Source organism: Mercenaria mercenaria, chromosome 12 (assembly GCF_021730395.1).
Source record: "Mercenaria mercenaria strain notata chromosome 12, MADL_Memer_1, whole genome shotgun sequence".
NCBI classification, from domain to species: Eukaryota; Metazoa; Mollusca; class Bivalvia; order Venerida; family Veneridae; genus Mercenaria; species Mercenaria mercenaria.
The window spans coordinates 31,837,011-31,852,224 of NC_069372.1; the positions used below are offsets into that span (position 1 = coordinate 31,837,011).

The 15,214-nt window shown below is 33.5% G+C and overlaps 1 protein-coding gene across 2 annotated transcripts in view; it reads left to right on the forward strand.

Annotated features, from left to right (window-relative positions):
* LOC123533927 (39S ribosomal protein L18, mitochondrial-like) overlaps positions 1-15,214 on the forward strand; it is a 54,528-nt gene that overhangs the window by 4,396 nt on the left and 34,918 nt on the right. Inside the window, exons 1-2 of one of the 2 annotated variants that reach the window (XM_053519557.1) lie at positions 2,667-2,825; positions 10,834-10,933. In XM_053519557.1, coding sequence (XP_053375532.1) covers positions 2,741-2,825; positions 10,834-10,933 — 185 coding nt within the window. In that variant the 5' untranslated portion in view covers positions 2,667-2,740. Of the gene's footprint in view, positions 1-2,666; positions 2,826-10,833; positions 10,934-15,214 lie in introns of those variants that run through there. The other variant, XM_053519558.1, reaches the window with a different exon arrangement.

Genomic DNA, 15,214 nt, shown 5'->3' on the forward strand with positions numbered 1-15,214 from the left:
CTTATCTGCTGCTTATCAGCGATTATGTAATAGCAACTGATTAGAGGGCAATTAGCACAGCAGGGACCCCAACTAGACCATGAAGATGTGTGCAGTGGAGTTGAAAGAAAATGTAGTAATGTAAATGTGGAATGATAATAATAATAATTATTATTTTGATATTATGTAGATGATAATAACTATTACTTTAATGTTATAATAATGATAATAATAATAATAGAAATAATCATAATCATAATTATTATCATTATTATTTTCAATATCATTACTGTATCTTTTATCATCCTATATATCATTGGTATATTATTATCATTATTATTATTATATTACATATAGGATGATAAAAGATACAGTAATAATATTGAAAATAATAATGATAATAATTATGATTATGATTATTTCTATTATTATTATTATTATTATCATTATTATAACATTAAAGTAATAGTTATTATCATCTACATAATATCAAAATAATAATTTCGATTTGGAAATTGATTTTCATTTATTCATGTAATAAACATTATTTGAATGTGAAGTTATTGTGTTCCATCTATACTCAATTTTCATTTTCAGTATGTTGCCAAAAGGGACTTTTTTCATGCTTTGCTTTGTAACTTTGAAATTCACATTCTGTTTTCAATTTAGACAAATGTTATTTACAGTATTCTGCAAGCTTTAGATGAGTGAAAGTCACATTTTTTCAGAAATATCACAATTCTCCAACAGAATTTGAAAAAATAAAAACTTGCATGTTTCTTTAAGTAAGTTTCTCATTATTTCATTATTGTGAAAATAAGTTTCTGATTATTTTATTATTGTGTTTGATCAACAAATATTTTTCTTTACATAGAAATGCCAAAAAAACCTAGTATAACTTTAAAAGTTATCAATTATTTATTAATTTAAAATAAATTACATTGTTTCCCCTTCTCACTAATAGATACACTTGTAAGGTAGACTGACTCTCCAATAAACAATGACCCTTGTTTATTGGAGCCGTACTGTGATGGTCATTAGCCCCCAACTGTGCTGGTGAAGACAAAAATGCCTTGTCGTACTACCAAAATCTAGGCCTTTAAAGGGAAGCAATAACAACTATAAACAAAGAGTAAACTAAAAGAATTCTGAAATAAAAAAAAAGAACATTATCTTTTGCCAGAAAATATAAAACATATCCAGAAAATCTACACGAAGAAATTAAGGTATATGATACCAAAAAGTAAGTAACTATTAAATTAAACAAATTGTAAATAAATACTAGAACAGCACAGGCACAATTTATATGTACCCAGCATTCGCACGGCAACCAGTTTGCATCATCATTTGTAAGATGAGACACTTAATCTATTGATGATAGATGTCTTTACTGCGATTTTTTTAATGTGCAAGAAAACTTCTAACAGTTGTTTTGTCATGTGTGGAGGTGTTGATAGACTGTGCCAGCTTAATTATAGTATATAATATACAAGGTGATTGATTTTATAATCCATTTAGTGAAATATAACATGATTATATGTTTATTACTGTCAGTCAAAAGGTGTTGATTAAATCTTTTCAACTCTTCTTAAATCAGTATACATGTACATATCCTGTGAAGTGTCTTCTTCTATAGGTGAAAGTTAAAGGCGTATAATGCCCTTATTGATTAATAGAAATCATGCATTGAAATATATTTTTCTTGACCAGTTGTTAATATTTATGAGAAAAGTAATTTTATAACATATGAAATAAGAATAAATCAATAGCGCTGGGTTTTATTAGATCTATATCTCAGAGTATTACCAGGCTGATCATGATCTGCACTGTTTGCTTTTTGGTCCGTAAATATTTCAAGAAAACCCCTATGAACTATAAATGGTATTGTCCATGTTGAAAGATGGGGCAGTCCATTTTAGAAATTTAGCAAGGGAATGGCTAATGTAAAATCTGTGTTACTGAAAGTTAGTCTAAATATTTTCCTTAGTTTCATGTGCATTAGAAAGAGATTGCCACACCTTTTTTTACTTAACATCGTTACTTGCATCTTGTAATGCAAATATAGGCCTTCTGACTCAGTTTGATAATTTTTCATGCCACAAGTTCACAGAAGCTTACTTAGGTATTTTATACTAATATTATAAAGATCACAACACATGTTAAACATTCTCATCTGTTCTGATTTAAATTTCAATTAAATGCAAATATATATATATGAATTTTATATTCTTATACATAAGTAAATATTTAAAAGAGTAATCTCTATAAAACTACATTATTATCCATCACGAAATGGTCACGATAAAAACTATCTATCAGCTATAATAGTACTCACCAAGAAGAATGGAGCTACTTCAAAAATGTAGAATACATATACTTGCTCTACTTCATTTTTTTATTTAAAATTTACTTTGAATAACAACAACAAGTTAATTATGGAGTTCATTTATTTATTTTTCACTATTCATTTCATGTACATCTTTTATGTCATAAACTGATCAAATACATCTTGTCTCTTCAAACATTAAAATACTCCAATTATCACTTAAACCCATACATTTTTATTATATTCATATTCTGTGTCGTCTGCGTTTTCCAATTCCTTCTTTAGTTTACCTATATGGCCTGCATATTAAGGGAAAGTATGTGGTCTATCTGTATGTCGTCTGCGTTTTACCCTGTTCCATGGAAAGACGTACGGTACGGGTACGGGTATGGTACGGGGATTATCCAGTTATATTTCACTGCAAGAAGAGAAAAAATGAATAAAATCGTATCTTTGCGGTTGATTTCACCAGCATTTTTAGACACGTCAGCATTTTCATGCAATGCTTTGTCACGTTCAGGTATTTTCATAAGATATTTCATTATAAATGATCAATTATTTATTGAAGTAGAAAGACAAAGTTGTTCAAGCTACCGTCGACACGAGAAAATACAGAAATCGAACACAGACACTTGGCGGTCAGAACCTGTTCCCCTCCCAATCCGCCCCAGCCAACCTTCAGCCAATATATTTTCGCCTTTTAAATCAAACTGAGCACATGTCTCGATCATACAACAACTTCTGTTACCATTTCAACATGTTTAAAAAATCCCCATACTGGTATCGTCGCACCGTGTATGCTGTTTTCTCCTTGATTCGAGCCTCTTAAATCTTTTAGGGTTGTGCATATTTTTGTAAACCTGTTCAATTAAATATTTTTTGTTTTTAGGTACAAAAATATTTGCATTTAACAATGGACAATAAGAATTACAATGTTACTCATCTTTTATATGAACTTTTTTGCAAAAGACTGAAGGAGGTCAAACTCCACATCATTTTAAACCTTTCTCATCGATTCGAGCCCTTTGTTTGGTAGGTCAATAAGTGTTAATGTTTGCACAGTCTATTTCCATAAAGCAAATTTCTATAAAGATTGACTTTTTTTTCACTTGTTACAACAGTCAAAATATGCTCAGGATGCTTTTAATTTGGAATTTTGGGTCACAATATTGCCCACTGTGTATTTTCCTTTTGAAATAAGCAATTTTTGATGTAAAATATTAAAAGAGGTATTTGCTCAATTTCCCAGTGGTTTCATGACTAATATTTCCCAAGGCATTTTAAAATGTAAATGACACAAGTTTCTGATGGAAGAACATACTACTTGAGCATGATTTTTACCAAAATACAAGGGCTCGAATCGATGAGAAAGCTCGAATCGACGAGAAACAGGCATAATTTCACGCACACCTATTTCGACGCCATTTTTGTTTTGACCTCGTTCTCGATTAACTCGGTTTCCGATGACGTAGTTACTCGGTGTAATGACAGAAAACATCATGGTTACTTTTACCGATAAAAAAGTTGGGAAGTTCAGGATTTGAAGATATTGATCAGGTCGGCATGACGTCACATCCGGAGCAGTCGATTATGCAAATCACCTTGGAGGTGAAAGCAGGACCCGGCAATTCGTAGCGAATTAACTAGCGGTGTGGGTTGTGATGTTTTTATTTTCAAATAAAACAAATCAAGAGTAATTTTTTTTATTATCTACAGTCCTTACGCTGTGGTACAATCTGTATATTTTTCAAAAAAAGTAAGGTTTTTGTAATAATTGATTTTGTGGCATTTTAAAACGGTCTGGAAAAAGTGACAGATTATGTATTGTCAGCTCTTAGGCGCTACGGATAAGTTATAATAATTAAAACAAGTTTCCAAATTTATTCAACATTTTCTCAGTTTGCATATAAATATTAAACTAAACTAAATATCTGAGAACATAACAATTTTTTTATTCAACTTCTTTGTTTAAAATCGTAGCAGTTGTTTCTTTCATCTTTCAGAGAATGTTTTTTTCTTTTCAAGAATGAACAGATCAAATAAATAAGTAAATTAATTTTCTGATTTTTTATGTCTTTTTAAAATAAGCTGATTTTCTAAATGTTTTAATGCTCTGAAATAATTATATTGTTGCCATTTTGAAATGTATTTTGTGCGATATATTTTATTTTGTTTTATGTAAAATACTATAATGTTGAAGTACATTAAGTATGAAAGTCATTTAAATAAAGTTGAAAACTTATACTTTATTCTATGTAATCTGATTGCAGTATTTTTTTTATTTTTTCATTTTTTTATTTTTTTATTTTTTTTTTTGAAGAAATGTGAAATGTCCTTCCAGTCAAAAATTAGTTTGGTGAATTGATTTTAAAATTTCAAATGAACTATATACCTATATGTCTTTCATTTAATTAAGAATCATAAATTGAGCAATTATAATTACATATGCATAACATATACGTTATTTTATAATAATGAACTCGGTAATTTTTTTATATATATTCATGTTAATGTTTCATGCCTCTCTATGTCAGACCATTGGTACCAAGGACCACAATGGAAATAAGAGATTTTTTTTCTCTTTCTTGTGTCATCCTTGATATTGATGTGACTGACATAGTTCATAACACATTACTTCATATGACAACTTTTATATGTGATTATAAATTTTATTATATGCATGTATTGTAACTATGTTATGTTTGCTCAATTATCGAAATAAATCTATCTATGTGTATTAATTAAGGTTTTTTATGTAGTAGCTCTCTTAATCCCTTTGTCAATAATTGACATGCAAATAACAATAATGTGCATCTTCCAAATATCATAAGACCCTGAAGGCATACATCAAACGGATAAGACAGGAAATTACCATAAGGCCCCGAAGGGGTACATCAGAGGAATAAAACAAACAGGAAATCAATCTATTAATTAGTGATAGTCATTAGGAACTGGTCGAAACTGATTTTCATTAATATACCACATACTGATTGGTTTCCATAGTGATTTAGATTATGACTGAATGTTATGCTTTAATTTTATGGTATGTGGAAGCAGTCAATTGGACAGTCTATAACAATACAAAAAAATATGATGCAAATTATGTTCACATTTTAATAATTGACAATTTATACAAAGCAGACAGTATTTTCGTAAATAGAAGTCATCAATTTATTGATACGTCCGGGCTTTTCGTAAAACGAGCTAGCATGCAGTTATTATATATCATTTTATCTCCACGTGTAACATATAAAAAAAACCCTTTGTTTATTAATGCAAAAGATCTTATTTTTGTGATCCTGATACGCTTGGAGGGAAAAAATCCTTCTCAGTATTTACCATAATTAATGCACTATAAGCTTTAAATTTTGACACCTCTCCTTAAATCTCACACGAATCAGAATTTAGAAAAGGTGTTGATTTAGTTAAATTGCGTGACTGAATCACTTTTGACACCACAGTTCAAGCTATCAGGCTTTCAGAACTATTTAATGGCAGCTACAAAATAGAACGAGAAAAGTGTTCATGGATTAACCTAATTAGGTGAGCTAGATTCTCTATTTTATTATTTTTAAAAGACCTCCAATTTTTAAATTGTGATTTTCACGTCGTCACAAATATGAGACTCGCAGCTTATTACGGATCATGATGAATATCACGCTGAAACCTAAAAAAGAAAGTTTCTTTCACAGTATGATTTCTGGAAACATCATGCTACATATAAATTCACTGACTTATTATATTGCCAAAAATTTAACTTTAAGCAAAGAAAAACAACCAGCACTATGAAACAGAAACGCTTTTCAATTACAATTTAGCGTTTGCTGTCACCTCGGCTTGTTGCTACGCAACGCGATACGCTAAAGTGCCCGGATATCCGACCTGATCAATTTATCAACTAAGGGGACGCATACTTTGAAATTAGAAAAAAGTGGGTGGAATTTAAGAATTTTACCTGCAAAAGTACAGGTTTTGGTAAATGAATTTAAATACTGTTTCAACTGTTATAGTACCAAAGGATTGCTCACTAAAATAAATGAGAAAAACGAACAAGAAGTTATTGTTGATTACATAAGACTTCTGTGTAATCAAAATCAACAATTAAGACTTTGGTGCGAAAATATATGCTTCACCTTGTCCAAACATTTATCAATGTCTACAGATTCTAATTTAAAGAAAGAATGTGAAATAAGTTCATGTCTTGCTTTCTTCATTTCGCATATGTGAGCTAAAACACATTATTTAGTTTGTTTACAAAGTAGTGCATAAGAAAAGATACGGTGGTCAAGGAATGCCACTTCAAAACTAAAAGAGTATATTCCTTAATACATTAAACATTTACGTACAGAATGTCTAGTGAGCTTACAATAAGGCTAGAAATGTTGCCATTATTAATTTTTAACTTGGTATTATGACTACAATGCATTAAATATCAAAACACATTCAACAACTTTTGAAAATTATTGTCTAAAAATCCTAAATAAGGTATGAAATTTGGGTTTGAGAGTCCATCAATGTGTATATGTGCAAAGTAACATTCTAATCTTGTTCACTAAAGTTACTAATACACGGGCAGAATGTCATGATCAAAATGGACGAATATATACAGTTACCTCACTTTAATGTCATTTAAATTTGTCTTGAATCTTCCACCATACTTTTCATAACTCTGTTTGCATGAAGTGCACGAGAATGCTGTCATTCACGTAAAAAACGGGGTCAAAAAGTTGAAATGCAATATCATCTACATATTATGGATTTATGCTGTCCAAGATAAACTTTATCTCATATGTAACGACATATATAATGTTGTACAACAACTTTACTACACTGATTTAAGTAGCAGTGGTTTATAAGTGACTTATTGATTCATTTTGTGTTTGTTATTGTTGTCAAAAGTATAACGGAAGTGGCCTCCACTGAAGCGGAACCGTTTGATGCCAAAGTAGTCCACTGTAAGTAAATTTTTTGACAAATGTCTACAGAAATTCATAATTTTCTAATATTAAAGACATATCTGAATAGGATTCATTAATTTGATGAGAAATTATAATCATCAGACATGTTTTTTTTAAAAATCGTACACGTGTGATAGCCTGGTACCAGACTGTATATCGATGAATCATTTATGGAACGTAAGAGTAAACACGGGACCAGTCTAACGTGCTGACACCTAAGTTGTCTCTCGTTGTTTATAGAGTTACCTTTCGTCGCGCAGTAATACATTTGCAGTGAATCGCGAGAAGTTGTGGGAAAATTAAAAACCATGTAAATAGACTAAAATTAACACCTTTCAGATGAATTTCAAGTGATCGACATTATGCATTTAACCCGCTGCGTGTAGCATCTTAGATATCTGTTCTAAGAAATTCATTGTGTAGAATGTCGAATTATGCCCTTGCAATGCTAATCCCACTCTGATTTTTTTGTTTACATTTTTATCAATGAAAATATGGCGTCCATCCCGAAATGAATGACGTGGCGTTTAAAATTTGTACATGTTAAGCAAACCTGGTATGTTAGAAAAAAATCTCATCCCTTCAACATTATTTGGAACATGTTATTGTAAAAAACCTGTTTTTTTCCTTATACAAAGCTAATATTTGTGTGAATGTACTCCACAAGACCTCTGTTTCCTATTACATTCATAGTACCACATCCTTATCCACAAATATGAATATTACAGGTGTCCATCAGTATTATATCAGTTAGGAATATGTTTTTTATTTTCCCACCATCGATTTCTTGAATATGCACCCCTTCCGCATTTCTGTATGAACTGTGAATGTAGCAATATGCGTCCCCTTAAATTTACCCTATACATGATTTTTAATGTTTCTACTAATGCAAATTTTCATCCATATTAAAAACGTCCCTGTGGAAGCTTAGATTAAAAAAGTTACTGGAAATTTTGTTGTACGTCTGCAGCCGACTATGGTGCTATCAAGGTCACATCACTGCCATGTGACATATGTAGTCGCACTATTTTATGCACTGTTTTGGAAGGTGTACGCATTATATATCAATGCGATCATTACTACACACTTCATTTTTTTCTCTTGTCAAGTAGGCTGCGAACACTGGGTTCATCTAAAGTTTTGTATAAAACAAAATGTGCTAAATTCCTCTGTAAACACTGCAGTCCAGAAAAATGAAAGAAAAAACATCAGACAGTGTGTATTAAAAAAGCAGAGTGATTATTTATGTTCTTAGCCCCTTATGTTCATGAATGTTAAACTGTTTTCAGATTTATTTATATCATTTGGCGTTAATATTGATTATCTACTTGCATCTGCTTTTGTGTCAAGTTTTATTGCAGCATCTATGATAGTTATGGTTTAGCACATTACTTACAGTGATTGCACAAATATTTAAGCCAATCAAACGCTTCGTAACAAGTATCATGTAAGATGCGTCAAAATAGGTGTGTTAGAAAAAAGTAGGGGTGGGTATTGCCACGAAAATTGGTATTGCGATATATTGCAATATTGTATGTGAATATTGCAATATACTACGATATATTGTACCAGTTATTTTATGAACAAAAACATGACGAATCATTATGTGTTTTTTTTTTCAAATTTATTCAATTAAAAATGAGTAAAATGACTAGTATCAACAACACAAGTGTTTGCTCGACTTTCGCAATAAATAAAAATACCAGTAAACAAAGAACGCTGATTACCGGATATTCAAAAGCGAAAGTAGACTGCGTCAAAATGTTATTTAGTTTATTGTGCGGCACTACATTCGGTTTACGGATACAGTCATATAACACAGGTTGCTCAAATCACCGATTATAAACGAGGAAAGTGGTATAACTGTTGTATGAATAATAAATTCTAGTTGATAGAAAAATTACTAAAGAGTCGCTGACAAATACGAAATTATATTTATCTAAATTTTCTTATTGGTTTTATTATGTTGAATTGGGTCCGTAAAATAGCTGTAATCCAGTCTGCTACCTGCACCGGAAATGAAAGGAGAAAAATGAAAACAAAGTTGAATCATGCTGGCAAGAAAAGGTGTTTTTTTTTGTGAATCTTCTTGGTTTACGTTAGTGTTACTTAATGTTATAAAATAACCGGTATTCGAAAATCATATCGCAATATCGTATCGTCGGAAAAAACATCACAATAACCGGTCTACCGCGGTATATCGCCCACCCCTAGAAAAAAGTATGACCGACCACACTAGTTGTTGTTTACCTTTTGATTTCTGGCAGTCAGTTGTTTAGAAGAACATGTTATTGGTATGATTCAATGCATAAAAGGTTAGTGCACATGCAACATCTAATAGAGTCACGTATGTTACTGAATGAAAAAGCGCGGCCATGTTGCTTGTTATGTGCGTCGAAACTGGTGAGTCTGGGATACTGATGATAAACCCGGACAGATGATAAAGTCGAACACCCTGGAAATATTCAATTGCAATCGGTTATTTATAAAATTGAACACACCATCTAATAGTTTCCACTTACAATACCAACTGGTGTAAACAAAAACAAAATTGGTAAATATTCTGTATAAATAAATGACTTACATAAATTTGTATAAAAAATATTTATCCAAAATTACTGGGGAAGAGGGTGTTTTTTTGCGCATGCTCACTGTCGAAACATGAAGGCCTGACATTTGTTAACTTTTCATTGCTTGATCAGGAATGACTGTTGCAGCTTTTTGGGGAGTTTCAATATAATAATACCAAGAAAATTTTGTAAATGACAAAGGGTTCGAATTTATCATCAGTCAACGTTCATAAAGTCCCCTTTTTACATACCTCTTTCAGGCCCTCACTTCGTGTGAGTTTGCTTACTAAATATAAATTTGAATTATGTAAAGTTTTCAGCAAAGGTTAAGCTTTATTTTGATACCGACCACTGATCTCAATTTGCAGAAATAAAAAAGTTACAGGTAAAAAACCTCATTTTCTGTTCAGGTTTATCATCAGTACCAGTATTCTATCAATGCTCAGAAAAACTAAAGACAACTCACTTCGAGTGTTTTCAACACAAAATAGCTTGTCCAAGGAATAGGAGAATAGAGAGAAGTCGTTGGATGATTGAGACATTTGCGCAGTTTGTTTTAAAAAACAATATATTGACTGAGGGTTGTCAGGGGCGGCCTCGGAGGGGGGAGGGGTGCTGACCCCCAAGTGTCTGTGAAATCGAACGGGGAATATAAGCCATACCAGGGCATTTGAAATTCCCCTGTCAACAAAAAGGTAACAAAAGGTAAAGGTAAGCTGGGGTATCCCGGCACAACCAGTTTTCGACCGCTTAACAAGTTTTCTGTCCAGTTTTGTAAATCTTTGGTTTATAATTTGTCTCGCACTTTCTGAAAATTTACAACCTAAATCTGACCACAGGTGGTATTTCCTTCCAACAAAAAGAAACAGCACTAAACTTTTACTGTAGAAATAAAAAATCTTCTCAGAAACTGCTGGCCTGATGTTAAAAAAGCTTTAGATTATAGGTTTTAATTACTGTCTCCTCTGACAGCTCTTGTAATGTTTCACCTCTTTTTCAGTTACATGTAGCAGCAGGTGTTTAAGTTCAAGTTCTCCAAGGAATAATTCGGACAACAAGAACATCAAAGTGAATCCCCTGTTCACAAACAGAAATCCTAGGTAAAAATCGTACTTTCTCTTTCATGTTACTTTTCAGCTCACTTGAATACAAAGTGCTCGGGGTGAGTTATTGTGATCTCTCACCATCCATCCACACTGTAACTATACGTTTTCTTTGATGTCATTCTGTAAGCACTTTCTGGCTTTTTTTTCTCTTACATGTCTAAAAGAAGAATAGAGAGAACAAAAGGATAGCCACATAATTGTAATCCCCGAACAACAGAGTTGTAAGGAGGTAAACTGGTTTCAGGTTTTCTGTCCATCCGTCTGTAGACACAATCTTGTGCGCACCAACTCTCTCTCCTCATCCCCTTGACACAAGTTAATGAAACTTCACACAAGTGATCAGTAACAACTGTTGTGCATGGTGCATGTAAGGTTCTTTCAGAAAAAAAAATTGCAGAGTTATGGGACTTTGTTTTTATGCCCCCGAAGGGAGGCATATAGTTTTTGAACCGTCTGTCGGTCTGTCCGCAATTTTCGTGTCCGGTCCATATCTTTGTCATCGATGGGTGGATTTTCAAATAACTTGGCATGAATGTGTACCACAGTAAGACGACGTGTCGCGCGCAAGACCCAGGTCCGTAGCTCAAAGGTCAAGGTCACACTTAGACATTAAAGGATAGTGCATTGATGGGCGTGTCCGGTCCATATCTTTGTCATCGATGGATGGATTTTCAAGTAACTTGGCATGAATGTGTACCACAGTAAGACGACATGTTGCGCGCAAGACCCAGGTCCGTAGCTCAAAGGTCAAGGTCACACTTAGATGTTAAAGGATAGTGCATTGATGGGCATGTCCGGTCCATATCTTTGTCATCGATGGATGGATTTTCAAATAACTTGGCATGAAAGTTTACCACAGTAAGACGACGTGTTACATGCAAGACCCAGGTCCGTAGCTCAAAGGTCAAGGTCACACTTAGACATTAAAGGTCATTTTTCATAAAAGTGCATTGATGGGCATGTCTGGTCCATATCTTTGTCATTCATGCATGGATTTTAAAATAACTATGCATGAATGTGTGACACAGTAAGACGACGTGTCGCGCGCAAGACCCAGCTCCGTAGGTCAAAGGTCCTAAACTCTAACATCGGCCATAACTATTCATTCAAAGTGCCATCGGGGGCATGTGTTATCCTATGGAGACAGCTCTTGTTTATTACTGTACTATAAACATAGGTCTGTCCATCTGTCTGTCCGTAGACACTATCTTGTGCGCAACAACACTCCTCATCCCCTTGACACAATTTAATGAAACTTCATATAAGTGATCAGTAACAGCAGTAGTTGTGCATTCTTTGAGAAAATGTTTTTACGGTACTTTGTTTTTTATTACTATACTATATACATAGAGTCTACATATGCAAGCTTGTGTTCACCTGATCTCCAAAACCCATGCACACAATTTAATGAAACTTAACACAAGTGATCAGTAGTAACCTTAGTTGTGCATGGAGCATGTTAGGTTCTTTCAGAACAAATTCTGCACAGTTATCTTTTTAGCTCACCTGAGCACGAAGTGCTCAAAGGTGAGCTTTTGTGATCACCCTGTGTCCGTCGTCGTCATCAGCGTCAACAATTTGACTGTTAACACTCTAGAGGTCACAAATTTGAGCCAATCTTAATGAAACTTGGTCAGAATGTTACCCTTAATAAAATCTTGAATGAGTTCGATATTGGCTCATCTGGGGTTAAAAACTAGGTCACCAGGTCAAATCAAAGGAAAAGCTTATTAACACTCTAGAGGATACATTTTTGGCCCAATCTTAATGAAACTTGGTCAGAATGTAACTCTCAATAAAATCTTGGATGAGTTCGATATTGGGTCATCTGGGGTCAAAAACTAGGTCACCAGGTCAAATCAAAGAAAAAGCTTGTTAACACTGTAGAGGTGACAATTTGGGCCCAATCTTAATGAAACTTGGTCAGAATGTTACCCTCAATAAAGTCTTGAACAGATTTGATATTGGGTCATCTGGGGTCAAAAACAAGGTCACCAGGTCAAATCAAAGGAAAAACTTGTTAACACTGTAGAGGCCACATTTATGTCTGTATCTTCATGAAACTTGGTCAGAATGTTAATCTTGATGATCTCAAGGTCCAGTTTGAATCTGGGTTATGTGGGATCAAAAACTAGGTTACCAGGTCAAATCAAAGGAAAAGCTTGTTAACACTCTAGAGGCCACATTTATGACTGTATCTTTATGAAACTTAGTTAGAATGTTAATCTTGATAATCTTTAGGTCAAGTTCGAACCTGGGTCATGTCAGGTCAAAAACTAGATCACCGAGTCAAATCAAAGGTAAAGCTTGTTAACACTATGCTGCCTCATTATTGGACCGCGGACCCAGGACAAACGAAAGTCAACAACGAACAGCTAGTATTAAACCCATTTATTCACGGAACATATGTGTATGTACTCATGTGTGTGAATATTGCCGTGTGTGTGGTAAAAGCTGAAACAATACAAAGGAATGTCTTACTGTTAACAGTAATACTTTTGTAAACTAAGACCTTACCAAAGTTATACAGTTTTACAATGACATAGCCTTTTTATACGCCCGTTTGAAAAACGGGACGTATTATGGGAACGCCCCTGGCTTGCGGGTGGGCGGGCGGGCGGCGTCCACAGACTTTGTCCGGAGCATATCTTTTACATGCATGAAGGGATTTTGATGAAACTTGGCACAGTTGTTCACCATCATGAGACGAAGTGTCTTGCGCAAAAACCAGGTCCCTAGGTCTAAGGTCAAGGTCACACTTAGAGGTCAAAGGATACAAGAATGAAAACCTTGTCCGGAGCATTTCTTTTTCATGCATAGAGGGATTTTGATATAACTTTGCACAAATGTTCACCACCATGAGGCGGAGTGTCATGCGCAAGAACCAGGTCCCTAGGTCAAAGGTCAAGGTCACACTTAGAGGCCAAAGGTCAGATACAAGAATGACTTTGTCCGAAGCATTTCTTCTTCATGCATGGAGGGATTTTGATGTAACTTGGCACAATTATACACCATCATGAGATGAAGTGTCATGTGCAGTTCCCTTCTTTAGAATTACTTCCCTTTGTTGTTACTATAAATAGCTTATATTGTAACTTTTCATTACTAGTTGTAGGGAAAAATCGAGACCACTTTTCTGTAGTACAAAATGCATGCTACATCCAATTATGAGGTGTATTTTGACCAATCTCTACCTGGTACAGATTTTTGTGTGGACTTAAAAAAATCTTTTGGATTTTTTTTTTTTTTTTCCTTGTTACTATAAATAACTTATATTGTAACTTTTTTATAATTGACCTTAGGGAAAAAACAAGACCACTTTTCTGTGGTACAACATAGATGTTACTTTCAAATTTTAGGTGTATTTTAAGGTATCTCTACCTGGTAAGGAGTTTTTTTTGTGGACTTAGAAAAACAAATGACTTACAATGATTACTAAACAACCACAAAATTAAAATTCCATTTGCAAATACAGGTGCTAGAGTAAAGAAATTTGCTGTGACGGGCGTATATTGTGATATTCTGGCACTCTTGTTAATATTATATTCTGCAAATTTCTCTTTTCAATAAAAAACCTTTTGAATATTTTATATGTAGTTTATAAACCTGACAAATAAATAAATTTACCCATTTAAGTAACATTTACGGTGTTTAAAATATAAATTTCCCAGATTTACTTGTGTATGAAAAGTCTAAGTACGAACCGCCAATTCAACATTCTTGAATAAAATGTTCATACAACTCTCATAGTTACAAATTACAAGCAGAATAACAGTAAGGGATAGTGTTTTCATAAAATACCTACATCGATGCGACTGAGAAGGCATCTAAGAGTAATTACAGGCTGGTTTCTAACAAAATTTTACTGTTGCAGCATGGTACGAAATGCAAGTCACGTGATGTGCCTAAAACCAGAATGACTATGCAGTGGAAAATATCCAAGTCGGCTATTAGGTTACACAATACTAAATTTCAATCCAGCACAAACACTGTAGAGGCCTCATTTATGACTGCATCTTTATGAAGCTTGGTCAAAATGGTAATCTTGGTATTCTCAAGGTCCAGTTTGAATCTGGGTCATGTAGGATCAAAAACTAGGTCACCAGGTCAAATCAAAGGAAAAGCTAGTTTACACTGTAGAGGCCAAATTTATGACCATATCTTAATGAAACTAGGTCAGAATGTTAATCTTGATAATCTATAGGTCAAATTCAAATCTGGGTCAGGTGGGGTCAAAAACTAGGTCACTAGGTCAAATCAAAGGAAAAGCTTGTT